The following is a 27,680-nucleotide window of genomic DNA, read 5'->3' as shown; positions in this document are numbered from 1 at the left end:
CTCTGGGAGAGGGACACACTGCTCAGCATGGACCAAGAACTCCTTTCCTCCTCACCTCCTGCAGCACCACCAGAGGATATTCCCTGCATTTTTGTCTTTCCCGAGCCTGCTCTTTAAAACTCACCAAAACGCAGCAGGAAAGGGTCAACAGGGCTGGATCCTCAGCACCCAGCTCACCCCAGCAGCCCCCAAAATACCTCCCTGAGAGGTATTTCCCACTCCCCACCTTCCTCACAAGGTACCACCAAGCCCCCACGTCCTTCATCCTTCTCAGCCACCTCATCCATGCCCAACTCCACAAAACCAGGCTGGGGGAAGCCAGAGGAGCACAAACGAGGCAGGAATAAAGCCTGGCTCTCAATGCCAGAGCCCACGCGTGTGGCTGGGGGTTTATTTCTTTCCCCACTTCTCCTCCGATGGACAAAACTCTTTTTTTTTTTCCCTCCCCGATTGCATTTCACTTGCAGCCCCGCAACAAAGCCGTCACCTCCGCCGCCACTCCGCTCCAGGGAGACGAGTTACAATTACAAATTGCCACCACAATTAGCGCTACTTCTTGGAGAAATTAGAAAGGGGAGCGGGAGGCTCGCGTGCGATTGATTGCTATTCATCCTGCTTTACGGTGACCTTGCTCCGGAGACGATGATATTCCTTCAGCCTGGAACCCGGGATTTGAAAAAAAAAAATTAATTGTAAATTAACAGTAAGAACACACATTTCCTTTCAATTAATTTAAGCAGAATGAGGGGGCGTGAAGAGCAGGCGTTTGTTAAGGCCTGTACAGTTTAATTATTTTTTTTTCCCCCCACGAGATAATGTAATTAATCTTAGAGGAGTCGGGGGGACACGGAGGATCGGGGAGAACAAAGCAGTTAACAGGCAAACGAAAAATTAAGAGCCCATTATGTAAATGTGGCGTGTTTTACAGCCCTGGAGTTGGGAGGGCTCTGAGAAATAAGTAAAATAACGAGGCTGGCTGTGCTGGGGAAGGCTGCAATTAAGCAGGGCTGGTACTGGCGGGGCTGGTGGCACCCCACTGCTCAGGGAGAGCTTGCTTGGTTCACCCCCAGAGCCTGAGTGAGGCCAGGGGGGAGCCCCGGGGTGCTGGGGGCTTTTCCCCCATCGGGAGGGTCCCACTGGAGCCCACAGACCTGAGGGAGTTGATGTTGATGAAGCCGGTGGCGTCGGCGGGCTCGTAGTCCCCTTGCACGTTCATGCTGCAGGGAGAGAAAGGCGCTGTCACGGGATTCCCAGGGGATCAGGGCTGCCCTTTGGGGAGGGAGAAGATGTGGGGGAACCCAGACCTGGCTGCTCTCCCCTGCTGCTGGCCCCTCATCCCCTGGGGGCTGCGGGGGGCTCAGGTCAGGGTCACTGCCAGCCCCTGGGGCAGGGGGACACGGCTCAGCCATGCCCAGGCTCCACAGGCCCTGCCAGAGACACAGCCCCAAAATTCCCTCCTCGGTCCCTCACCTGCATCATCACCCTTGCATCCCCTGGCACTGCCCAGGGGTGCTCACCCTGTCCCAGAGTAATCCTACAGGTATGGCTCGAGAAAAGGGACGGGATCCTGGGCAGGAGACACTGCCACAGGCATGGAGAGACTGCAGGCAGGGACAGCCCCACACTGGTGTGGGGTTTATGGACCTGGCAGCTGATCCCGGGCAGGAGACACTGCCCCAGGCACGGAGAGACTGCAGGCAGGGACAGCCCCACGCTGGTGTGGGGTTTATGGACCTGGCAGGTGATCCTGGGCAGGAGACACTGCCCCAGGCACAGACAGGAATCCAGGCAGGGACAGCCCCACGCTGGTGTGGGGTTTATGGACCTGGCAGGTGATCCTGGGCAGGAGACACTGCCCCAGGCACAGACAGGAATCCAGGCAGGGACAGCCCCACGCTGGTGTGGGGGTTTATGGACCTGGCAGCTGATTCCTCAGTGCAGCACTGAGCACATCCCCTTTCCCAAGGCAGCAGCCACCCACTGAATCCCAGCTCCAGCAGTTTCCTACATCCCCAAAACACACGGCTCATTTCCCAGAAACCACAAACCTTAAAGGAGGAAGTGGAGGGAAATAAAGAAGAAAAAATAATAAAAAAAAAGAGTTTACAACGATTTTACCTCCCCTGACGGGCTACAGAAAAACCTCTGTGCTTTTATTTTTGCTCATTCGAGTGGTTCTGACCTGCTCTATAATTACGTTACTTTCTACCTACTGTGCAGAGGCATTTCCACACAGCTCTGCCTCTCACAGCTTTCTCTCGGGTTCCTGTGACGCCGTCACTCAAAGGCTTTCAAACCAGCGATGTAGAAATCAAAAAGAAAAGGAAAATGGTTGGAGACGCAGGGAGAATAAGTGCCCCTGCTTTTCTCTCCCTCTCTCTTTTTCCTCCGTCCCACCCCCCTCCATCCTCCTTTTTTTTCTTCCCTCTTTTTTTTTTTCTTTTTTTTTTTTTAATACTTTATTCATTTAATCTCTCCAAGTGAGAGTGCAAAGCATAATGAAGGGTTGGGACGGATTATTAGGAGCTGTTGATTTTGAGGGGGAGGGAAGGGGGGAAAAAAAGCCAGAGAAGAGAAAGAGAGAAGATAATTTGACTCCGACTGATCTAAACTCATTCGGGTGTATTTATGGCTTATAAAGTGTTTAGAGAGATTGAAAGGAGTTGAGGGAGGGCTGAGGGGGGAGCGAGCAAGCGAGAAAACAACACGAAGAAAAAGGGAAAAGCCAGAGGGGGAAAAAAAAACCCAATATTGACTTGAAACATGGCTCATGCTTCGGCCGGATGCTGGGCTGGGCCCGTGGTGTCACCTGTGCCAGTGGGAATGGGATGGGATGGGATGGGATGGGATGCAACAAGGATGAGTGGGCTGGGATGGGGACAGAGATGCAGATGAGGATGGGATGGGATGGAATGGGGTGGGGTGGGATGGGGATAGAGATGCGGATGAGGATGGGATGGGGAGAGAGATGCAGATAAGGATGGGATGGCGGATGAGTGGGCTGGGATGGGGACAGAGATGCAGATGAGGATGGGATGGGATGGAATGGGGTGGGGTGGGATGGGGATAGAGATGCGGATGAGGATGGGATGGGATGGGATGCTCACTGTCACCACCCTGCCCTCCCCAGCCCCACTCACCTGACCAGCTCCTCGTTGTAGAGGGACCGTGGGGACTCCCTGCCCAGGATGTAGACCTGGCCCTTGAAGACGGAGAGGCGCACGGTGCCCAGCACGGGCTCCTGCGAGCGCCCGATGCACTCCCGCAGGAACTCACACTCAGGGCTGTGCCAGAAGCCTGAGGACAGGAGATGGGATCAGCAAGGGGCTTGGGGAAGGCCAGAGGGGCCTGGGACCCCAGGTGGTACCCCAGGGCAGCCTAGGGTGGTCCCCAGGCTAAGCCTTACAAGGCAGAGCCTGGGTAATTTCCAGGGGAAGGGATGCAATTGCAGGACTGGGTGAGGGAATGAGGTGCTGGGACACAGAGGTTGAGCCATGAGGGATGGAGATCTCAGGTGTTTCCCTTCTTCTTGGTGGCCTCAGGATGGGAGAAGAGGATGGAACAAGGCAGGGGTGATCATGCAAATGAAAAGATTTGTTAAGTAGGTATGAAATTGCCACTCGAACTCCACCATCTTGGGAAGCCCAGGTGGCGACAGACAGATGGACACAGAAACAATGGTGGGGGGGGATCAGCTCCCAGCCCCCAAGAAGGGGATGAGCCATTCTCCCCTGGGATGACCAGAGTAGGGGTCTGGCCAAAGAGCCAGCCCCAGCCTGTGGACTGTGCTCAGGGGGATGCAGCCCCTCAGGAATACTTCACCCCCCAGCAGCTCTGGGAAGGGAAACCCCCTCAGCAATGGGGGTTCCAGCAGGGCAGTCACCCCAGCAGTTCCCATTCCCCATCCCAGAGTGATGCAGAGCAGAGAGCTCCCCCCAGCTCACACAGCCTGGGCTGGCACTGGGGCTGCACTGGGCTGTGCTTTGGGGCACAGGAGTCTCAGCAGCCCCAGGTGGGCTCTCCACCTTCCCAGCCCCCCAAGGTCAGCGAGGCTCAGCTTGTCCCTGCTGCCTCTCATGGGAAAGTTTGACCAGTCCCCACTGTGGTCCCAGCACGAGGGGCTGGTGGGACGCAGGGAAGCAGTGCTGGCACCCCAGAAAACTCCTGCCCTGCTCCTGCCCTGGCTCCAGTGAGGACAGCAGCCCCTGGCAGCCCAAATGCCCTGAGGTGAAGCCCAGGCTGGGTGTGGGGGTGATGTGCAGTCACACCCCAGCCCCCAAAACACATCCTGGAGGAGCGGCTGGTGGCACTGCAGGTGCATGGAGGGGCAGTGGCCCTGCCTGCCACCCCCACGCCCCTCCTGTCCCTGAGCAGGGTTATTAGCCAGGGAGTCCTGGGAGACCCGGAATAAAGCCTGGGAGATGTAGAAGGAGATAGAGGTGGAGAAAGAAAGAGCCCATTCACCGCCCTCCAGTCATGCCCCGGCTTTATCTCTCCCATCTCGCACCGGTGCCCTCTCACCTTTCCCTTCCCAGCTGGGCTCCGGGGCCGAAGCCATTAAAGAAACAAATAATTTCTTTTGTTGTTTGGCCTCACCAGCCCCTGAGCAGGGCTCTATCCTGCAGCCTTGTCCCCGGGGTCTGTGTGGCCCTGCTCCAAGGCACAGCACCATGGTCCTGCAGCCCCTCGCCACCAAATCCTGAACTGACCCCCCTCAGTTGCTCCACCCAGGCATGGCCGGGGGGCCTGGGGACCCCTTCCCTGAAATCAGCCCTGCCACGCCAGTAGGAACCCCGGCTCCAGGCAAATACACTCCTTTTTTTGGTACCCACCCTCCAAGTACAACTCTTCAAATAGCAGCATTGATGTAAAAATCCCTGTAAAAATAAACCCCAGACACACTAAAATAATAACCAGCTGCTTAAATCCTGACTCTGACAGCTCCAGGTGGGAGGAAGCATCCCCCCCTCCCGACCCCCCACTGCAGACACTGGAAGCGATCCCCCTTAATGACCTTCCCACCATCCTGCCCTAATCACGGCGCAGGCAGGGGGACAATGGCATTTCCGCACCTGGAAAGGACGGGAACTGGCTTCAAAGCCACCCCTCCACAAAGGGATCAATAGGAACAGGGGGAAGATAAACACTAATTCTCCTAAAAACGGGACTAGCTGCGATAATGAGGTGTTAAAGGAAGGCGAGCTTGAAAGGCTGGCCTCCGGCACGGGGACCCACGGGTGCTTATTGCACCCTGCTGGGGTTGTTCCTGGGACTCGGGACTGGCTGGGAAGTCTAGGACCAAGCTGGGAATCCCTGGGGATTCGACACGTGGAACCAGGGAAAAAGCAGCCTCTGCCTGGCAGATGTGGGGAGGGAGAATTGAAACCATGATTCCCTGCTTGGCTTTTTAAGCTGGTAGCTGCACAACAAGCCAGTGGTTAGGAATAAACAGACAAACAGGTTTATGCCAAAAAAAAAATAGTCAAAGGAAAGGCAGGCCAGGTCAAAATCTAATAAAAATGGCCAGAGGCATGAGTGGCACTGGAGAATGAATGAGGCCAGGGGCTGTGATCCAAGAGGAAGGTGGCAAAGGCTCCCCCAGGCCCTGACAGGGCCCTAAAATGTGATTTAAACAGCAAAGGGGCTCAGGCATTAAATGCCAGTTGCTGAGGAAGATGCAAGAGGGAATGTCCTTGGAGAGGAAGGTGACAAGCACTGGCATCAGAAACGGCAGGGGAGAAAAGCCTGACCCAGTCCTACTGACCTGCTGCTGCCCAAAGCCTGAGCTCCCAAAATCAGGTTATTTCAGGGTATCTCCCCATGGAAGACCCCACAGGAATCATCCCAGCCCCTGTGGTTAGAGACACCTGAAAAGTGATGGGAGGAGGAGCTGGGAGGCTGAGAAATCAGGGCGGATGTTTGGCCATGGGGCAGGAATCTCCTGCTGTGGGGACTCTGAGCCGAGCACCCAGGTGTGGCCAGTGGGGTTTTGAGCCTGCTTAGGGCACTTTGGGCTAATCCTATTTCCTTCAGAGCCTGGGTCGGGGTGGATCCGTGGAGCAGCCCCCAGGGCAGTGCTGGCTCTCCCCCCAGGCTGCCAGGCCAGGGAGCTGCTCCTGTGGCACAGGGGGAATGTTGAGCTGAGACCCCTCAAACTCAGCCCACGGTGTGGGGCTGGGGCTGCTGCACAGCAGGAAGGACACAGGGCTTCACTGCTGTGCTTCACTGCCAGGGTGAGCCACCATCCCTCATTCCTCATGGCTCCCAGCCCTCCCCAGGCAGCTCTGTCCTGTCCCAGAGCGGAGCCCCAACCCGCAGTGCCCCTGTGTGGGCTGTGCACCACATAGCACAGCCAGGACCCTCCATCCCCCGAGTCCCCTGTGCCACACTGCCAGGGCACAGGGACAGCTCTCCAGCTCCAAACGCCATGGCAGGGTTTGAAGTTTAAAGTTTGGGTGCCCCCTACTCCAGTGTGCATGAGGCAAAGGCAGAGTGGAAGGGGTTGGAGGTGAGAGCTGGGGAAAGGTGACATGAGAGGGGGCAAAAGGATGGTGAATTACATCCAAATGTGCTGGCTGGGAGGAAGTGGTGGCACTGGGCTGGGAGAGATGCCATGAGCAATAGCATCTCGTGGAATATGGCATTGCCTCCCAAAGGCAGGCACAGGCTCCCTGGGCACAATGCGGGGTTTTGCTCAGCCCAAACCCACATTTCTCCCCAGGAGCAGCCTCAAAACCCACACCAATGAGTTTTACAAATCAGTTTCACTACCAATAGAACCTGCAAGCTCCAGCAGCAAGGAGGGAGGATGAGGAGGAAAGCTGGGAGGATGCTGCTGTGGCAGGACTGGACTGCACCTACCGTTGTACACCAGCTCTGAGAATTTCAAGGAGAACCCCTGCTTGATTTTCCTCACTTCCCGGTCCATGGTGAAGGCCTCGATATCTAAATGTGCATGGTATAGGATCGTTCCTGCTGGGGTCTCATAGATACCTAGCCATTTTTCCAGGCAGGGGGAAAAGCAGAAAAAGAGAGAGAAACGAATGAGACCAAAACTGTCAGCAAATGACAAAAAATAATGACTTGGCTGACAGAAGAAGCCGTGGTCGAGCGCATTCAGTCTCAGCTCTCTGTAAAATGCATCTGTCATTATATTCATGCTGGGGCCGAGACAGTCCACTCCGCACCTTGCGGAGAAAATTTCTAGATTCCCCTCTTTGAAGAGGCACTCTGACGAGGCTAAATGACAGGGTTTGGGAACCGATCCCCCCACCCATCCGTGCCCAACGGTCTGCAGTTGAAAACCTGTAATTAGCAGAACGAGCGGGGCACAGGCATGGGGAGCGCAGGGCCCGCAGAGCCCTCCTCTCCCTGCGAGGCAACCAGGCTACCTGGGGGCTGCCAGGGCAACCTCCTCTGGGGCTGCCAGGGCCCCCCCAGCCCCTTCCTGCTGCCCCCTCCCATTGCACAAGGCCTGGGGATGGAGGATGTTGAATTATTTTGGCGAGCTGCTCCTTTGTTCTAGCCGTTCGAGGCTTGTTTTGTGCACGGTGTGGTTATTTGGTGTTTAAATAAGAGTATGGTCATGTAGTTCTCCTGTCTGTGGTGGGTGCAGGGGGAAATATCGTGGGGAAATGCTGAGCTGGTTTGGCAGTGAATATGTGATGGGAAAGGCTGTGAGCTGTCCACAGCCAGGGATGCTCCACCAGCATGTCTCTGTCCCCTGCCTACAGGGATGGTCCTTCCCAGCACTGGGCATCTGCTGTGGAGCAGTCATGGAATGGCAAAGGGCACAAAGTTCCTATGAAGGGGATGTGATCCCCAACCTGCCCCAAGAGAGGCTGAGGGAGCCCACAGGGCTCAGAACTTCACCAGGCTCTGCTCTCTCAGTGCCCTGCAGAGTGGCACAGGCTCAGCACATCCTGTGCCAGTGTGGCCACAGTCCCACAGACACAACAGGAGCCACACGGGCACAGCCCAAGGCTCTTCCATCAGACCTCGTCCCAGGCAGTGCCCATGATGTGAGCACCCTACAGGCATAGACCACAGCCTGACTGTCCCAAAGGAGAGCCAGCCCCTTCTCCAGCCACCCCAGTGATGGTGCAGTGCAGTCCCTGGGGCAGCTCAGGTGTTCACCAAACATCCATTCCCTCTGGATGTGGAGCAGATAGCCAAATTAACACCAAAACCCAGCTGTCCCCACGGGCACAGCAGTGACAGGGGCACAGGGACCTGCTCATTGTCCCCTCCAGCCCATGACTGTGGAGCTGAGCCCACCACTAAAACATAATTAATACAATTACAATTAATATTCCCTCTCCTTCCCCTTAGGGGCTGTTAAAGCCAGTTTGGGCTGAAGGTTTGGGTGCATGCCTCAACCCCCACCTCCTGCCCATCTGGGGGTGCTGGGAGACAGGACCAGAGCATCAGCTGGGGCAGAGGGGAGGGCAGCTGACAGCCACTCTCCAGCCTCGCCACTGCCGAGGAGACAAGAGACACCTTCAAAGTGACACTCGCACCATCTCCAAGTGCCTATTTTCCTCTCCCCATGTTTACAGGAAAAAGACAGAGGTGTCAGCACTGCAGCCCAACGATGCTTCAATCACCCCATAATTACCGCTAAGGAAGGGGGGACATGGAGCAGGGGGGACAGGGAGGGAGGCAGCGAAGGAGACAGCTGCCGCTACTTAAAATTTTCTAATTTGTAACCTCGGCTGTCACTTCACCTCCATCCGAGCAATTCTGCTGTGCTGAGTGCAGGCTGTCACTCCCGACGTCATCCCTGGGACAGGAAGGGATGTGGTGCCTTCCCGAGGGGAAGGGCAGGGTGATGCTGTGCCCACGGGAAAATGCTGCCCAAATTTCTACCCTTGGTCCAGAGCTGAGCCATCAGGCCAAGTTTTTCCTGGTATGTGCTCGTTGCAGGGAAGGGGTTTTCCACTCTTCTCCTCCATCAGCTCAGCGCATCCAGAGGAGGAAAAAGGAGGGGAAAAGGGGAGGAAAAGCCCCAGCCGCCAGCAGTGCTCGGCTTTTGGCAGTGGCTGTCCCCCTCCTTCCCTCTTCCTCCCCACTGATTTCATTTACTTCACTTAATTAGCCCCCCTTCGGAGTTAAAAAGATAATTCGATAATGAGGATGTGAGCGGGAGGCAGAGGCAGGGCTGTGCAGCCGCAGCCCCAGGCCGAGCCGTGCCCCCCGACCCTGGCACCCCGTAATTAGCCACCCTCCTGCCACTAAAACAAACAGGGCACACCCGAGTTAACAGGGCTGAAAGGGCTGGGCCGAGTTCTGGGTTAAAAGGGCTGAAAAGGCTGGGGTGAGTTCTGGGTTAAAAGGGCTGAAAAGGCTGAGGTGAGTTCTGAGCTCACAGGGCTAAAAAGGCCGGGGTGAATTCTGAGTTAACAGGGCTGAAAAGGCCGGGGTGAGTTCCGAGCTCACAGGGCTGAAAAGGCCGGGGTGAGTTCCGAGCTCACAGGGCTGAAAAGGCCGGGGTGAGTTCCGAGCTCATGGGGCTGAAAAGGCTGGGGTGAATTCTGAGTTAAAAGGGCTGAAAAGGCTGGGGTGAGTTCTGAGCTCACAGGGCTAAAAAGGCCGGGGTGAATTCTGAGTTAACAGGGCTGAAAAGGCCGGGGTGAGTTCCGAGCTCATGGGGCTGAAAAGGCTGGGGTGAATTCTGAGTTAAAAGGGCTGAAAAGGCTGGGGTGAGTTCTGAGCTCACAGGGCTGAAAAGGCTGGGGTGAGTTCTGGGTTAAAAGGGCTGAAAAGGCTGAGGTGAGTTCTGAGCTCACAGGGCTAAAAAGGCCGGGGTGAATTCTGAGTTAACAGGGCTGAAAAGGCCGGGGTGAGTTCCGAGCTCATGGGGCTGAAAAGGCTGGGGTGAATTCTGAGTTAAAAGGGCTGAAAAGGCTGGGGTGAGTTCTGAGCTCACAGGGCTGAAAAGGCTGGGGTGAGTTCTGGGTTAAAAGGGCTGAAAAGGCTGAGGTGAGTTCCGAGCTCACAGGGCTGAAAAGGCCGGGCCGAGTTCCCTGCGCCCCTCGCCCACTAGGCCTTAACGAAGTCCAATTAGGAGCTTAGTAAAAATCAATGCAAATTAATTTTTCCTCTTCTCTGGCTTGCTGGGACTGGGAGATGAGGAAAAGGAGGCACCTTCGCTGTCACCTCCACCACAGGGAAGGCTCTGGCCGCGCTGCTGCCTGTGCCTCAGTTTCCCCTGCAGAACCCCAAATCTGCCGCACACTGCTGGGGTTTAAAGGATTGTCTCCTCCAAGCCCAGCTTCCATCTCCTGCACCATTGATCCTAAATCCATTTGGGGTCCAAAATGCTCCAGGCATTGGTGGGGTCACCCTGAGTTCCAAAACCCTGGGAGAGAGCAGGTGCCCTCAGCCCCCTCCTGTTCTGGCCTGCTCCCATCCCACTCTCCCTCTCCTGCACAGCAGATTTTGGGAGCTTTCTCTTAATCCCAAAAAGCCAGCCAGGGACAGGATCCTGCTCAAAGCAAGGGGGGAGGCTACCCCAAGGTCTCATCCCCAGGGGAGCCACCCCAGGGTCTCATCCCTGCAGAGCTGCCCCAGAGCCCCCGGTCCCCCAGCGCAGGAACGCGGCAGCGATCGCTCAGCAATGTCACACGAGAGACAGACATGACAGTTAAATGGGGTTTAGAGAAATTATTAAATGCTGGAAGGGTCACTAGAGCGTGTCAGTGGCTCTTAAAAAAATAAAGTAGATTTTGACAAATTACTCAGCATCCTGAATGCAAATGCACAGGCTGGCGTGTGCAGGCCGTGGTTTTTTCTTCCTTGTTTTGGTTTTAACTTGATTATTCAAACTCAGATCAAATGGTTTTGGATTTTGTTTCTTGCTCTGTGGTGGGGAAGAACACTGCAGGCTTAGTCTTACCAAAATATTTGCTGTTGTCCTGCACAGAGGGCAAGTTTAAAGAAAGGAAGCTTCTAATAAAGTATTAATAAGATTTAACACAAAAGAGTTGGAATAAGGAGTTGGGAAATGACGCTGAGCCACCTCCTTATTTAGTTTTGCACTGGGCAGCTTGCTACCTCCAGAGATTTCCAATGAAATTGATCCCAATAGAAGATCAATATTAGGAGACATGGATTCAAAAATGTGTGGATAAATCAAATATTTGCTTTTTTTAAAAAAATCAAAAGCCATTTGCATGAGCTTCCTGTGGTTTGCACAGGCTTTGGAGAGTCTGGCACCATCCAGGACCTTCCATGAGCACATCCCCACACAAGCCCAGAGCCTGGTGTGTTTGCTGTGGGGACAGGTCTCACCTGGGGGCACAGGGACAGAGCCAGCAGCTGCCATTAGAGAGCAACAAGGAGTCCCTGTCACGGGGAAATCTCTGCCAAAAAGCTGATGGGGAGGGGAAGGCTGAGTGCTCCTGGTGTGACCTGAACCCAGGATCACTGAGCACCCACCGTGGTTTTCCCATTTTTTTGTCCTCCCAGGGCAGGGCAGGCTCACCTCTGGACTTCATGCCAACGAAGCGATTCTCCACGATGTCGATGCGCCCAACCCCGTGCTTGCCCCTGTGAGCAGAAGGGAGGTTGCAGCAGTCCCAGCCCCACCGTGGGACAGAGGGGTGGACAGTGGGGAAAAACCCCAAATGACAGCAGGCCAGCACTGCTGAGCAGCAGCAGGGACAAGAACAAAGGTGACAAGGAAATGGATTTTTCTCTCCACCAGTCTCCCACTTGTCACTGGGGCCACCAGTGCTGCAGGCAGCTGTGGCACTTTGGCCACTGGGAAATAAACTGGGCAAGGAGACAGGACATGGCACAGCTGCATTCCCAAAGTAATTGTAAAACCACTTATTAACCATTTACAGAGTGAACAAAGTGGAAAAGTTCATTGCCATTCACCACCAGGAGGATAAAGTCACAGAGGAGGATGGCCAGGGACTGGGTGGCACTTAGGAGGGGTGGGTGCCCTTGTGGGTGCCCTCATGGGTGCTGCTGTATTTTTGGTCAAATGAGGATGGTTCTGTGCCAGCAGCAGCAGAAACTGGGCATGGGGTGGCACATGGAAAGAAAACCCCAAAGGAGCTGCTGCTGTGGAGATAGGAATAGAAAAGGGCAATGAACCTGGCCAGCAGGTCTCCATTCCCCAAAAAGTCAACTCTCCACACAAAAAGGACACTGAGCCCTCTCAGGGAGACAGGGAAAGGCAAGATGTGAAAGCAGGGGGTCCAGGGCTGAGCTGGGACAAGGAGTACAGGGTGCTCTGCAGTGGGCAGGGCAGCTGGGGCACACGGGCAGCCCAGAAAGTGTTCAGAGAACTTTTTAATCCTCCTCATGCCCAGTGAGCAAAACCCTGAGGTATTTATACCCTCGTGCTGCTGGCCTTGGTGCCAGCTCTGCTTGCTGGCATTTATGGCACAACTGGGACCCAGTGGCCACCATCCCTGGGCTCATCAGGACTGTCTGCTGTGAGCATCCCTCTCCCACCCTCCCTGGTGCCCTGGGGACGCTGCCCTTGTCCCCTCTGCTGGCCGGACAGGGTGGCACTCACGCGATGTCGTTCAGGTACACAAAGAGCTCCAGGGCCGAGGAACGAGTGGCTCCGTCCCCAGTGTTGGTGACCTTCACTGGGACACCTGCAGAGGCGGGGAGAGAGGATGGGCAGGATCAGGCAGTGTCAGGATCCCCCCGGAACATCATCCCGTGGGCGTTAAATAGATGTGACAGATATGAACTCTAAATAACTTCTTAAAAAGGCATATCCAAGCTGGTGCGAGGGGGAGGCGAGGGGAGGGGGACCCACCTCGGGAGAGGAGCGAAATAAATAAATAAAAAAGGCCATAAAAACGTCACCCCCTCCCTTTTCCTCTCTCTCCTCCCTCTCTTTTTTTTTAGGGCCTGTGAAATTGCAACCAGGCCCTTAACTAATTGAATTTCACGCTCCGCAATTGTCTTACAGCGCAGCACCTTCTGTCCCACCAGCCCTTGCTGGGGAGGGGGGACAGAGTGACAAATGTGTGCCCCCCTCCCTCCCCAGCACGGGGGGGTGTCTGGGGGGGACCCCCACACTGGGGCACGGCTGCTCGCACACGCACGCACACGCACCCCGCGGCGGGGTGCTCCCCGCCATGAATTAATTATTGCACCTTTTCTTTCTTTTCCCCCCTTAATTTTTTTTTTTTTCCTTTTTTTTAAGGGCACCGGGCAGGAGCAAAGCAGAGCGGGGTGGTGGTGGTTGGTCGGGAGGGGGGATGCTGAATAGAAAGAGGCATTTTTCTTTAGCGGTGTGAAATGAGCAATAAATGTATTAGGAAGCTGACAAGGGGGCTGCGGAGCCCACAAAGAAAAGCGGTGCGGAGTTGGAGGCTAATCCCCCCTCCATCTGCCCTCCTCATTACCATTTAACGCACTATCAGTTGCCAATCAGCCTCAATGCCTCCCTTTCTAGTCTTTATTATATAGGCGCCCGCAAGAGCCCTGCCTAGTGATGGGGGCTGTCAGCTCCCCCCCACCGCCCCCCCCTTAAACCCCCTATTTTCCAGGGGTTTATAAACTCAGTTGTAAATTGCTATTAAATGTAAACTCGCGGCAATAATGAACCTTAAGCTGCTTCTCGGCGTGGGCCCCCCCACCCCGCGCCCTCCCCTCGCCCCGGCTCTTTCTCTCCTCATCCTCCACCGGGATATTGGCCCGGGTCCGCTCGGCGAAGAGCCGACGTTGTCGGGGCTGTTGTTGCTGAAAGCTGCTTAGCCTTTGAAATAGTTAATAATTAGATTAAAACTTCAAATAAATTAACTAGGGGCTGAATGGGCTGCCGGGAGGGGGGCTGCTCCTTGCAGGGGGATGGTTCTAAAGGAGCAGGGAGGCTGGCGGTGGGGAGGGGGTGTCCCCTCCCAGCAGGGGCTCCCCACAGCCTGTGCTGGGCTCGCCACTGCTGCCAGGATGGATGGGCATGGCAGTGGCTGGCAGAGGTGGAGATGCTGCCCAGTGTCCCCTGCTCAGTGCTGGCTCGGGGCTGGGCCCTGCCGTGTGTCCCCAGGGATGCAGTGGAGCATCCCTGTCTCCTTCATGACAGCATCAGCAGCCAAACCCTGCTGAGCAGCTCCCCAGCTGTTCCCTGGCCAGTGTCACCTGCATACCCTCAGAGCCACCTGCAGGAGAGGGGACCCTCTGCCCACTGTGCCCTGGTGGCAGGTGAGGGGGCTCAGACCCCTTTCCACTCTCAGGGGGGTCCCAGAAAGCCCCTGAGGTCTGAGCAGACCCTCTGCACCCCTCAAAGAGCCCTGGCATGCTGCAGGCACCATCCTCGGCCCCAATGTCACCAGTCAGGGCAATCCATCTGTCCCCACCCTGGGGGTGCTCCCAGCTGCCAGAGAACCCCAGTCCCAGCTGGGAAGTGGGGCTTGGGGGCCCAGGGACGAGGGCCTGGCAGCACGGAGGCTCTTACCCCGCTCAAACTTGATCTCCAGCACGTCTGGGGTGTCGGGAGCCTTGGCCGGATCACAGGTCTTGGTGTAGAGCCCGGGAGGAGCCTGGCTCTGCAGGGAGAGGGAGAGAAGAGGGACAGTCAGTGGCATTGCCATGGCCAACACTGCTGGCAGCCCCAACCTGTAGTGCATCCCCCATCCCAAAGCACATCCTGCTCCCAGGGCTGCATCCCCCATCCCAAAGCACATTCGCCATCCCAAAGCACATGCTGCTTCCAAGGCTGCATCCCAAAGCACATTCCCCATCCCAAAGCACATCCTGCTTCCAGGGCTGCATCCCCCATCCCAAAGCACATTCGCCATCCCAAAGCACATGCTGCTTCCAAGGCTGCATCCCAAAGCACATTCCCCTCCCAGGGGTTCATCCCCCATCCCAAAGCTCAGGACCAGCACGGCACAGCACCGGCGCTTACCGGGGGCCCCGGGAACAAAGGGGTTGGCAGAATCAGCCAATTTTTCCCCTCAACTTGATCTCATCTTTTCCTCCACCGCCCCCACAGCTGGAGGCGGGATGGCTGAGGAGAAGCAAGTCAGGCAGGGAAAAGCAGGACGCCGGCGGCGCCCGCACGTCCCCGCACCGCGGCCGGGCTGATTCGGCACTGACCGAAAAGGCTGATGAGGAGGCCTGACCCCAGCAGGTGCTCCCGGCACACCGGCTCTTCCGCGGTGTCCCCGGGGTTAATACACACGGGGGAAAATAGAGCAGCAAAGCAAAAACCCATTTCAGAGCACATCAACCTTTATGTATATTTTTTTTTTTCTGAGATTTATAGGGAAGAGGCATCTTATCTCCATCAGAGCCAGGCCAGCAGAGGCCCGGGTGCTGATGGTGAATTGCTGCAATTGAAGTGTGTGCCAGAAGAAGGGGGGGCGGAGGTAGGGGGGTGGGAAATGTAATATAAAAAAGCTTTCCGTCCCGCAGAACAAATGCTTTGCAATTTCACATGGCCCCTCAGCACTCACCCATGATGCGAGTGCACAGGCTGACCCCAAAATACTTTCAGATCTGTGTTTGTAAACTCCTGCCTCCAGAGGAACTCCCCACCCAGCCACAGCTCCAGGAGGTGGAATGGAGGCACAGAGCACCCTGGGCACTGCAGCACCATGGAGAGTCAAGCACCCTTTTAAAGGTGGCAAACTGGTATTTCCCCACTGAACCCAGCTGGACAGAGCTGGAGCTCTGGGTGTCTCTGGCTGAGGGGGCCCTGCCTGCACCCACCCACCCAATGCCTGGCCCATGCTCTCCCTGTTCCTCTTTTTCTTTTTCAATCACTCTTCTTCCACTCAATCAAATTATAGAATAGTTTGGGATGGAAGGGACCTTTAAATGTCCCTTTTCCTCCCTTCTCTTGCATTCCAGCAAGGAAAAAAATGATAAGGTATAAAGCAAGTTAGGGAAAAAAGCCCCATAGTAATCCCACCAAGTGATTGCTTTAAAAAAAAATTAAGCTTTTTAAGTGCAAAAGTAATTTCTCTACAGCAGAAGTTTTCATCTAATTTTTTTTCCAGACAGGCAACAAGAATTTAAGGAAAACTCCCATTTATTTTGGTCCAAATGTATTTATATTTGCTGAAGCACTGCCAGCACCTGAGGGAACCCCACACAGCTGCAAGGGAACCCCATCCCACCCTCCAGAGTGGGGGGGATCCCTCGCCTCACCCCAAACCTCGGGGTCCACATCCCAACAGCAGCCCCAGCCGAATCCTGGGAATACAGACATAGCTACCCAAGCACTCACTGCAGCAAACCCCTCCTCGGTTCCCATTTAATGTCATTTTTGTCCCTTTCCCTCGTTCTCAGGGACAGGCAGGCTCATCTCCCCCGTGCCCCCACGCACAGATTACACGGGCTGTGGATTTCAATTTTACATCGTCTGCCCTTTCCTAGCCCTGATCACACTTATTAACTAGATGAACCTGTGAGAGATGATGAAAAACTTTGAGTTCAAAAGGAAAAGGTGGAGGGGGGTGGGGAAAAAAAAGACCGGAAAGTATTAAAAACTCTTTACTAAACATTGGAAGTCAAAGTCAGGTAGTTTCCAATTTTCCGAGCCAACTATGAAAACCCCTATTAAATAAAATAACTAAATAGAAATAAAAGTGACATTTGGCTTGCATTCCATCATTACGGTGTGAGTCTGTCCTCTTTTTATTCTCTCTCCTAAAAGCACAGTTCAAATGACAAATAGTTTGTTGCAGTGTATCAATGCCTTCTATTTATCCCTCCCCGCAGGGGGGCTAGTCCTGCAATGTCATCTTTAAAGGGAAGAGAGGAAAAAAAAGGGGGGGAAAAAAGGGGGGAAAAAAAAGGAAGAGTGTGTGGAAAGTGAGAGAGGGAGGGGGGAAGAAAGAAGCAAGAAAAACGGGGCAAGAAGAGAAGAAATTGGAAGCAAATGGTCCATGAAGTAAACCATGATGCAGAGCTATCGATGCCGCAAATGGTTTATTCATCCGGCTGATATTGTTGTGCCCGGGACTGAATGAACTCTTTCAGAGTGCCATATGAAGTTAAAGCAAGTAAATTTCTATCTTTCTCCACATTAGCTGCCTCATTGCCCTTCAATCGGGCCTCACAGAGGCAGAAAATAGCTCAACCATCTGCTTTCAAATCCCTGCGTTTGGCAGGTCCCGGGGGTTTGGGGAGGGGAGCCCGCCGTGCCCGGCACCCCGGACCTTGCCAGGGCCACCGTGTGCCCAGCAGCGCTTCCCGGGCCGGGAAGGGGACAGCGGTGACAGGGACAGCGGTGACAGGGACAGCGGTGACACCGCGCTCCAGGAGCCACGTCCAGCACTGTCATGGGGTGAGGTGCCCGAGCAGGGGATGGGGTCAGGGCACTGCTCAGCCCCGTTTTCCAAGCGGGGTTTGGGAAGGGAACGGGCTTGGCAGAGCCTGGGGAGTGCGGGAGGAGCGGCTGGCTCGGGACGGGCGCGGGTCAGGCCCGTGCCACCTTCAGCCGCAGCCGTGAGCACCCATCCCTGTGCCAGCCGAGGAGGAGACCCCACAGGACCCCCTGTGCACAGCCTGACCCACAGACACCCCTCTGGAGGGCACCAGAGGAGGAGCGGGAGGAGCGGGACCCCCTCCCCGCCTTCACCTTCCTCTTCCTCCCTTCCCCGCCGCAGGCACGCGTCAGCCCCGCTGCGGGCTGCGGGCACGGAGCGCCAGCGGCTCCGCTCCCTCTGCGCCCGCCTTCCCCTCCTCTCGCCGGGCTGTCTAATTAGCCCTGATGGATAGTTTAAATAGATAGTTTAAATAGCGGCCGGGCCGGTGACCCGCTGGAGCGTGAACGGCGCCGGCAGCGCCAGCAGGAGCACGGGCACGGCTCGCAGTGGCCGCAGATGTGGCGATGTCACCGGTCCCTGTTGGCAGCCAGAGCTGGTGGCCCCACGGGTGCCCACAGGGTCTCCCACAGCACCCATCCCACGGGAGGTTTTACCCCTCACCCCCATGGAGAGCGGGCTGGCAAAGCAAGGAGGGCTGGGCGAGCTGCAGGGGACACCCCGAACCTCTGCCAGCCGCCACCAGCTCTGTCACCAGCACCGCGTCTGCCTCATTGCTCCTTTAGCGCTGCCCGCGACACCGTCCCCTCGGGTGTCACCCTGAGGCGGTCCCTTCCCCTATTCAATTAACGCGGCAATTAACGCGCCGGGGGCGGCGGCGGAGCCTCCCCGCACACACGGGCGGCCCCGCCGTGAAATTCCCAATTAGGCTGCAAACACACGAGACGCCCCCGGCGCCGTGATCGATTACCTTGGGGTTCTCCAGGATCCCGGCTTCGTAGCTGCAGCAGGCAGGGAAGGAGAGAGAAGTCACTGCAGCACCTGCAACTTGCAGCCCCAAAACCCAGCGGGACGAGACCCCCGCGCCCCCCCACCCCATGAGGATGGACATAAGGGCACGTTATGGGTTTCCAGAGTGTTTTAGCAGCAGCCCTGAAAGGAGAGCCGGGCTTAGGAGAGTCCAGGAGGTGAATGTTGCCTCTTGGAATGTGGACAACTGGATAGAAAGGGAGGATGGAGGATTTGGTGGGGCAGCCTGGGACAACGGATGTGCTAAGGGCTGTTCTGGAGGGGACTGGGGCTCCAGATCCCAAGTCTTCACCTCATAGGAGCTCCCCACCTGCCCAGCTCCTCACCTGATGTGCATGAGGTTCTCATCCATGCTCCAGGGTGTCTGAGGTGTCACAGGCACTGGGATCCCATGTTTCTGTCGAGAAAAGGAGAGTGGGGGTAAGCCAGCCTGCAGGGAAAGCCAGCCCCCATTGGTGCTGGCTCCCAGCAGGATCAGCCCCAAAAGCACAAAGGCACAACCCATGGCACAAGCAGGGCAGCACAGAGCCAGGTGCACTCCCATGTCAGCTGCCACCACAAGGGCCCCCTCAACAGGGACATCAGGGACACAGTGGGATGGCCCTGCCACAGGCTGAGGAGGGTCCCCAGAGCACCCCGTGAACCCCAGAGATGGGGACACCAGCACAGATGATGTCTGCTTTTCCTGGCTCCAGGGCCAGGATGGTGCAATGCTCTCAGGTATGTGGTGGGATTTTTGGGGTGCTCTTTGCAGGACCAGGAGCTGAACTCAATGACCCTGTGGGTCAATTCAAAATGTTCCATGATTCTGATTCCCCCAGCCAGGCTTCTCAGCAAGGGGAGGTGACACCAGGATCCGAGTCCCCAAACCCATAGAACACTCTAGAGCCTAAAAATGACAAATGCTCTGTCGGGACAGCAGCACATCCTCACAGCCTCGTGCAAACACGTGGGGAAGCAGACGCAGCCCAGGCAGGCTCAGTGTCCCTCTGAGCCCGGGCACCCCGAGCACGCCATGCCTGGGGACGTGTGGCCCCACAGCAGCTGCCCGGCCAGCACCACTGCAGCACCGAGCCTGGCTCCCTAACGAGGTCACCAGCGTGCCATTTATCCACTGACATTTCAATGGGGGAAATTGCCTGTGAAAACGAGGTGAATACGTGGGGGAATTAGCGGGAGAGGTGACGGCAGCAGGCTGGAACTGGAGCAGTGGGGACGTCACCCACCCTGCCAGGACACTGAGGCACAGTGTGCTGGCTGTGGGATGGCCGTGGCAGGACAGGGATGGGGACAGCAGCTCCCACCGAGCCTTGGTGTGTCTGTACAGCCCGAGCACTGCTGGGCAGCTCTGGCATTTCAGTGTCACCACAGCAGAGACCCAGTGAAGGGCTCAGCTGGGGCAGGGGGCTGAGTGGACATTTCTTGTTTGCCAGGAACAGGGGGAGGAAATTATCATGGTTGTTGCATCACAGCCCTCAAATCATCACCTGAAGTGGGAACAAAGTTCTGAGATCTCCTAATGCTGTAGAGGGACTGACTCAGCCTTGCTCCTGGGGGGACATGGCCTCAGGCTCAGAGGTTCTGATTTGCTGGCTCCCCACCATAATTCCAGCACAGGGCCTGCTGAGACCCCCCATTATCCAATCCAGACCTTCTCTGGCACAATTTAAGGCCATTTCCTCTTGTCCCATCTTATACTTGTGAGAAGAGACCCAGCATTGGCACACCCATCTCACCTGGGGTGTACAAATCCATCTTTCAGACCTCAATGACCAGTGATCTTGAGCTGGCTTGTGCCCTCAGCCAGCCCCCTCCTGCCTCTGCCTCCTCCTGGCGGCTGGGGAAGCCAGTGCTCCCCAACCCATCCTCACCCCATTTCAAGTCCAGACACAACATCTACAGAGCCTAGGCAGTCTTTGCTGGAGCCAAAGGTGCCAGGACCAAAGAGGGATTTTGTTCTCAGCTTCACCTGGCTCTGCCTGTGGCCGGGCTAATCCTGGAGCAGCACCCAGGAGAGTTTGGCTGCTCTCATTAAGGTGTGTGAGAATGAAGCAGCCACTGGCACAGATTTGCTGCCAGAGCAAGGCTGGCTTCAGCCCCTGGGCAGCAAACCCATGGAAAGAGCTGTGCCACAGTGAAACAGAGCCTCACTTTCCCTGGCATCAATGGAGCCTCACACAGCACCATTTTCCAGTTCCCCCAGCACCAAGGTGAGCACATGCATGTGCTCCAAGGACCTGGCCATGCATCTCCCTCTGCTCAGGATGAAAAAGAAGGGAAACCACCTTTTTTTTTTGTAACAGATAACCAAAGACTGAAAAGTACTTAAACCCTCACCCCACAACCTTTTGCTGTTGGAATGGGGCCCCAATCCATTTCATTTCCCTTTCTCCCCCTTCCCAAACAAACAAAACAATCCCCACAGCCAAACAAAACCCCCAACCCCAAAAACACATGTTCCATTTTCCATATAATAAAACCGCGGCGCTCTTAATAACTCCCCTATTTGACAATTTGTTTGGCAACATATGGAAAGCTCTCGTAAACTCTCCCCTTCATAATACAGCGGCAGATGGCAAACACAATCCTCAACACTCCGCGCTCTCCCGGCGGCCCTAATGGGCTCTGAGGGCTCCTCACCCCACGCCACATCCCTCCAGCTCCACACCTCGCCTTCCCCGAGATTACCCAGGCAGCTTTGGTGGCAGCTATTTAAAAACTGAAGCAATTTTCTGGTTTATGCACAGAGCTGACTTTTCCCTCTTGATTGATTGAGCTGAGTTGTCAAGCATTTCCATGAAGTCGCTAAAAAAGAAAGGTACCCTGGTGGGCACATAAAAACCTGATGCAAAACTTCTAATATGTTTTATTGTAACTTGTACTTCAAAAAGGAAGGGACAACAAAGGTGAATGAATTTGCTTTGTCTGTTACTCAAGTCAGGGAGCTGAGACCCGTTTCCTTGGAAAGAGGGTTACAATTAATAGCCAGGTAATTATGGGGCTTTTAGAAAGGAAAAAGAAAAAGAAATAGATGAAAGGGGGGTGGGGGAAACTCTGACCACGAGGCTCCTAAGTGGTTCTGCAGGGATGTAGTGCAGGGTGTGCTGCTGTCACCTGCCAAGTCATGGCAACAATCCTGTGGTGACCCTGAGCATCCCATGGTCCCTCCAAGAATCCGACGGCCACCCTGAGCTTCCATAGCCACTCTGAGCACCTTTTTGCTGCCCTGGGCATCTTGTGGCTGCCCCACACCAGCTCCTACCTTGGCATAATCCATCAGCTCACGGCGTCCAGGAAAGCACTGGTAAAACTCGGGCAGCCTCCAGGGTGCAACGACCTGGCAGGAGGGCAGGAGCATGAGATGAAAAGCCCCTGGGAGCCAAAACCCACAGGGTGTTGCTCCCCCAGCTGAAATTTAATCTCCCAGCACAAGGTGGGAGTAAACCAAACCCCGGCCCTAACCAGGCACTGGATGCAAAGGGAAACAGGCAGCATCAATTATCCAGCAGCTGCCTTGGTACTGTCTCCTCTGTGGCCTCGTGGTGTTTGGGGTAAAAATAGGTCAATTAAGGATCATTACAGCCCCCTGAAATGCCAAAACGTCGCTGCGTGCAGCTGGTGGCTTGTTAAAGTGAGGCAGGGCCGTTTGCATCGGTGTTTAAACAGAATTCCCAGCAGCTGCACAGGGGCCAGGAGCCCGGCAGTGGGGAGGCAGGGGATGCTTTGGGGTGCCTTACCTTGATCTCGGGACACAGGGCATAGCAGCTGAGCTCAAACCGAACCTGGTCATTGCCCTGAAACAGGAAAGGGAGGTGCTGAGGGGTCACCCCAGCCCAGGGTGTGATAACAGACACACACACACACTCACACACACTCAGCCTCTGAGGAGCTGCTTGGCTCCAGCCACAGCTCCCCTGGTGCTGTTGGAAACCCTGGGCACAGAGGGCAAGGATTCTCTGTCCCATGGGATCATTCCTGCTCCATCTCCACGGCTGGCTGGAACCCCAAGCCACCTTTCCTGCAGCTCCTGATTGCTGTGTGTTCAGAGCAGATCTGGGTATTTTTTCCCCCAAGGACATCAAAGGACAAAGAAGGAAGAGGGCAAGGTGGGGGTAAGAGCACAGTGAGCAGAGGGATGCAGAAACTCATAATTCAACAGCTCCAAACCTCCCTTTACCTTGATTATCCCTTACTGATTAGATCCCACTAATGAGCCCAGGTATCTGGGAAGAGGCGAGGAGCAGTAGCAAGGCTGGGAATTACGAGCACTTCCAAGGGAATAGCACTCACTAAAACCTATTTTCCCCCCTCCCCAAGGGGCGTAGGGACCCCCACTTCCCTGCCGTGGGCCGGGAGGATACATTTACACCGGGCTGGGCGTTCCCAGAGGACTATTACACACAGCAAGTACATCCAGCCGAGCACTCATTTCCCCCACGGGCCCGGGGCTGCTCCATCTGCTCGGCAGCGGGGACACCCCAGATGGTCGCATTTCAAGCTCCGCAGCCGGGTCGAGTTACCGGCAGTCAGTCCCTGCCCGTGCCCGCGGCTTAATGGCTCGGGGAGTGCAGCCACCGAGGGTGTCCCTGCCAGCAGGGATGGCTGGTGGCACCCGGCAGCAGAGGGGACTCCGTGGCGTTGGGGGTGTGCTGCCCCAGGGCACCTTGCTCAAGAAAAGCTTGCTGGGGATGGATAGGGTGGACAGAAAGGGGTGCAGGGACCCGATTGCAGCAGGAGACAGAGTAATTCCAGTCATGTGTCCCCCAGCTGCCCCTGTGCCCCATCTCCTGGCTGCTGGCAAGTCCCTCGGCAGCTCCTGGCTGCATTTAACACCCCCTTTCTAGCGGAGTCCCCTCCGTGGGGACCCCCAAACCCATTGCGATTCCCCCGGGGAGTCACCTGGCCTTAGCCCAAGGCACGGGAGGAGGAGGAGGAGGAGGAGGCACCCGGCAGGTCCTGGGTTCACCCGCTGAGCCCTCACCTGGCCCAGGTGTGCCCGCCCGGACGGGGCAGTGGCTGGAGGCGCTGGGGTGACCCACGGTCACCTCTCGCAGGTCCCACACCCCCCGAGGGGGGTTTCCCCTCTCCAGGAGCGGGCTGGCCCCGAGCATCCCTTTTCCACGGTCTCTGGCTGCCTCTAGCGGCAAAGTGCCCTCCCTGCGGCCAGCGGGGACAGCGGGGACAGGGACAGGGACCGGCACAGCCGGGAGGAAGAGGGCAAGGTCCGGGACAGGGACAGGAATGGGGACAGGGACCGGGAGAGCCAGAACCGGGGACGGGAATAGGGACAGAGTCTGGGACAGCCGCAGCTGTTGCAGGACGCCCCTGGCCATGCCGGACTGTGCTGGCTCAGTCCCAGCCAGCTCCTGGCCCGGGAGGCCTCAGCATTTTGAAATTCTTGCCAGTCACTCAGCGTTCAGTGTGACTCCAACCTTCCCAACAGCGAGACGGAACCGAAATTGGGCACAGAAATCCCAGAAGCGAGGAGGAAGTGTTGAAACGCGGCTGAGTTTTGCACAAAAGCCCCCACAAAACACCCAGTGCACCCCTCCTGGCACCCACAGCTCGCCCTGCAGGCTGACCAGCCCCCCCATCCCAGCACCTGAGCCATCCCTGCCCGCTGCCCCCCTCACCTTGCCCGTGGCCCCGTGGGCGATGTACTGCGCTCCCTCTTGCTGGGCGATGCCCACGAGCCCGCGGGCGATGCAGGGCCGTGCCAGGGCCGTGCCCAGCAGGTACCGATCCTCGTAGAGCGCGTTGGCCTGCACTGCCGGCCAGATGAACCTCTCCACGAACTCCCTGCTGACGTCCTCGATGTAAACCTGCCAGCAGAGGGACCCTGATGGAAGGGCTGCTGCAGGGGAAACCCACCCTGCAGTTTTAGGAACAGTGCAGCGAAAATATCTCTGCCTCTCTTTTCCTAAAAGCTGCTAAAAGGCTTTGGGGCAAATCGTCTGGAGAAGGCAGTTGGGCAAACCCAACTCTTTTTCTAAACCTACTAAAAGGTTTGGGGCAAATCCTCTGGAGAAGGGATTTCTCATTGGCACAATCCCCCATCTGGGGCGAGTGAGAGCCCAGTGTTCACCCCCATGGTGGGGAGCAAGGGGAGGGACACTCACCTTCTTGGCCCCCAGTGCCAGTGCTTTCTTTCGTGCTGCCTCAAAATCTTCCTTCTGCCCGATGTTGGCCTGGAAAGCAGTAAAAAAAGAGACTCGGTGTGAAACAAGACCACAAAATCAGAGCAAGGCCAGTTTGGCACAGGGCATCATGCATGGCATGACAGAGTCCATGGTGGCTGGGCTTGAGGGGCAGGATGGGGATATCTCAGTGCCATGCCCCCCTCTGCCAAGCCCCTTGGCTCTGCCCTGATTCCCTGCCTTCATTAGCAGAGGGTCATTAGCTGGCAGGGACAGGCTGTGCCACTCGGGGCTGGCAGCTCAGCAGAGCAGCAGAGCTGGGCCATGGTTAACCAGTGCGAGCAGGGTCACCACCAGAGCACACACACACACCCAGCAGGACCCCCATTGCTCACCCAGCCCCCCCAGACCAATGGCCCAGCACCCCCAGCCCCTGGGGACAGCCCCGAGCTCACCAGGTAGGCGACAACATCATAGCCCTGCTCCTTCAGCCACACCAGGATGCAGGAGGTGTCGAGCCCCCCGCTGTAGGCCAGGACCACCGTGCCCTTGGACTGAGCCATGGTGCTGCCAAAGCAAAGCAAAAGGGGGTCATGAAGCTCCTGCCCTTCCTGCAGCCATCAGCCACGGCATCAGGAAGGATCAGCAGGGAGCCAGGGCAGGGCTGGGGGCAAGGAAAAGCCTGTGGGCATGGCCAGGCTGTGGCTCTCAGCCAGGGAGGACACCCTGCCTGTGCACCCTGACGTGGCTGGACAGCAGAGGAACCCAGGACAGCCAGGAGGGTGGATTTGCTCTTACCTTTTCTCCATGCTGGCAGCCCCAGCACAGCCTGCCCCACGCTCTGCACGTGCCCTGCAGTGCTGGGGAGCCGGGGCTCAGGCGCCGTGGCAGAGGCACAGCTCAGTGCCTTGCTCTGGCACAGCCCAGCACGTCCTGCCCTCTGCAGAGCTGCCCCGGCTCAGCCCCCTGTGCCCGTCAGGACAGCAATGGCTGCAGGGCTGGGGGAGCTTGGCAGCATCCCCCTGAGCCCAGCCCAGCCCAGCCCCAAGTCTAATTAATGCTCGCAGGGCATTTGTTCTAATTGCGCTGCAGTGTTTTCTGCCAGCACCAAACACCTACGTGGGGATTCAGCACCCCTCACCCTCCAGCCAAGGAGATCCAGGACTTCAGCCAACAGCAGGAGACGGTGAAGGGCTCAGCAGCCTGGATGTCGGGGGGGTTGGGGGTCCCGGGCAGGAAGGGGCTGCTGCAGTGAATCCCAGGCTGTGAATCCCAGGGCCCCACGAAGAGGCGATGCCAGCTGACCCTTGGCCGGGGGAGGCGGACGTGGAGCCGGCCAAGCCCTGTCCCGAGCAGCTTTCACGCTGCTGCTGCTGCCAAGTCAGCACAATCCTGCTCCTGCAGGCCGGGAGGGCGCCGTGCCCGCTCGGGGCTGGCCCACCCAGCGCTGTCCCGGCGGGATGCGGCGGTGCCGGGCTGTGCCCCGCTGCTGCCGAGCCAGCATCCCACGGGGCGAGGCTTGGGGCCAGCGCAGGCAGCTCTGCCCTGCCTCTGCCGGCTCCGTGCGGAGCTACAAAGGGGTCTGGCAGCCCCGAACCCTTCCCTGCGGCTCCCCGAGCCTGCCCGTGCCCGTCGGGCTGCCGCGCAGGCAGCAGCCGGTGCCCAGGCTTGTGCGGGCAGCATCTCCCTGCTCCTTCCCCGTGGCCGTGCCAAGCTGGGTCTCTGCCCAGCGAGGTCCAGCCGTCCCTTCCTCACCGGGGCATTTACAGGAAGGCACTCGCAGTTCCCAAAACGGCCCAGCCCGGCTCTGACGCTGCTCCTGCGGCTCCTTTAGAGCCAACTTCCCTCCTTTAGTGCCAATCTCATCCCCGCTGTGGCCGCCAGCATCGCTGTTGTGGTTGCCAGCCTGAGTAAGCACCTCCGAGGGCAGGCACACTGGCTCTACAAGTGGCCCAGCAGGGAGATAAGGAAACCTCTCCAACTTCTGCCTGCTCAGACGCGTCCCAATGTCGCAATGCCCCAGGGCCTGGGGGCACTTTGTCCTGGAGACGCATCCTGCATCCCAGAAAGGGGGTGGGGACAGCAGCGATCCCAGCCCTGGGAACACGGCTCGTGCCAAATCTGCCTGCCCAGGAAGGGAGAGCCCCGAAGTCCCAGCGTTCCGTGGCAATAAATCAGAGCAAACAAAGCTCGGTGAAGGGGAACGCGGCGGGGCTTTCTCAGCATTTATTATTATTATTCCGTAGCGATTTCCGTGTGAGTTTGGGCAGGGATTTTGCTGGAGAGGCTGGGGCTGCCCTGCGCCAAAGGAACGCCGCGCTTTCGGTTTTAAAACCAAGAAATAATTAGAGAGAGGAGGAGAATAAAAAGCGTGAAACTTTGGTGAAGAGAGGAACTGTTCTCACCAGCCGGGCTGCTGCTTGAGGGCTGGGATGGAGCAGGCAGGAGAGGCAGGGACAGGCAGGAGAGGCAAGGACAGGGGCAAAGGCAAGCAGGAGGGACAGGAACAGCCTTTCCAGCAGCAGAGGCATGTGCTCGGTGCTGCATGGGGTTTTCTTCAGCATCACTCCGTGGAGGTCCCATCCTGCCCCGCAAAATCCCCAGAGCAGAGAGGGCACAAGGAGGTCCCGGCTGAGGTCTCAGTTCCCCTCCCTGAGGTGGCCAAGGGGACCCTCAGGGAAATGGGACTCGCTTGGAAACTCCCCACCCATCCCAAACTGAGCTGGGGAGGGCTTGACTGCAGTCTGCACCTCGCTGGGAAGGAGCTGGCACCCCTTGCCCTGCCCCAGCACCCAGGGGTGGGAGACACCCGTGGGTGGGTGGAAATGGGACAGACAGGGTGAGGGGACATCCCCGAAGGCAAATCCCCCCCCTCTCCCCTCTCCCCCCCTGCCGTGCCCACACTCACGCACTGCCGGTGTCCGGCTGCCCTCGGTGCTCTGGTCCGGTGCCCGGAGCATCCTCCCCCTCCTGCTGCTCCTTTATACCGGGCTCAGGCAGGCGGGGCCGCCGCAGGACAGGCCCCCCTCGGGCACCGGCCCCGGGAGAGCCCTGCGCTCCTCCTGCCCCGCAGAGCACGGGCAGAAGCTGCCCCCGGGCCGGGAGGGAGCCTGTGCCCAGCCCCACGCCCTGCATGGCTGCTCTGGGTGCTCTCCCCCTGCTCCTGACCTCCTCAGCAACCTCCACAGAGGTGTCACCCTCCCCTGGGGGACTCCACAGAGCCACCTGCCCCCGAGGAGGGGGAAAATGGGGGCAGAGGAGAGAT

The 27,680-nt window shown here is 57.1% G+C and overlaps 1 protein-coding gene across 4 annotated transcripts; it reads right to left on the bottom strand.

Annotated features, from left to right (window-relative positions):
• Positions 1-344: 344 nt before the first annotated feature.
• Positions 345-27,405, bottom strand: ASS1 (argininosuccinate synthase 1). 4 transcript variants are annotated; one of them, XM_039720233.1, is made up of 15 exons: positions 27,324-27,405; positions 24,871-24,982; positions 24,398-24,466; positions 23,912-24,100; positions 22,016-22,072; positions 21,541-21,615; positions 18,605-18,675; positions 18,220-18,250; positions 14,429-14,519; positions 12,533-12,617; positions 11,486-11,550; positions 6,862-6,993; positions 3,141-3,297; positions 1,152-1,217; positions 345-658 (listed from the first exon to the last, which is right to left on the bottom strand). In XM_039720233.1, exons 2-15 carry the CDS (start codon positions 24,976-24,978, stop codon positions 604-606), a joined length of 1,251 nt encoding a protein of 416 aa, XP_039576167.1. In that variant the 5' UTR covers positions 24,979-24,982; positions 27,324-27,405; the 3' UTR covers positions 345-603. The 4 variants fall into 4 exon arrangements, with proteins under 4 accessions (XP_039576167.1, XP_039576169.1, XP_039576168.1 ...); XM_039720235.1 differs by lacking the exon at positions 27,324-27,405 and adding an exon at positions 25,535-25,986; XM_039720234.1 differs by lacking the exon at positions 27,324-27,405 and adding an exon at positions 25,557-25,985.
• Between the last annotated feature and the right edge of the window lie 275 nt (positions 27,406-27,680).

The sequence above is a fragment of the Passer montanus genome, unplaced genomic scaffold (genome assembly GCF_014805655.1).
Source record: "Passer montanus isolate IOZ18808 unplaced genomic scaffold, ASM1480565v1 scaffold43, whole genome shotgun sequence".
Lineage (NCBI taxonomy): Eukaryota > Metazoa > Chordata > Aves > Passeriformes > Passeridae > Passer > Passer montanus.
Note: the sequence above shows the minus strand (reverse complement) of the source record. Positions and strands in the feature narration are given on the sequence as shown.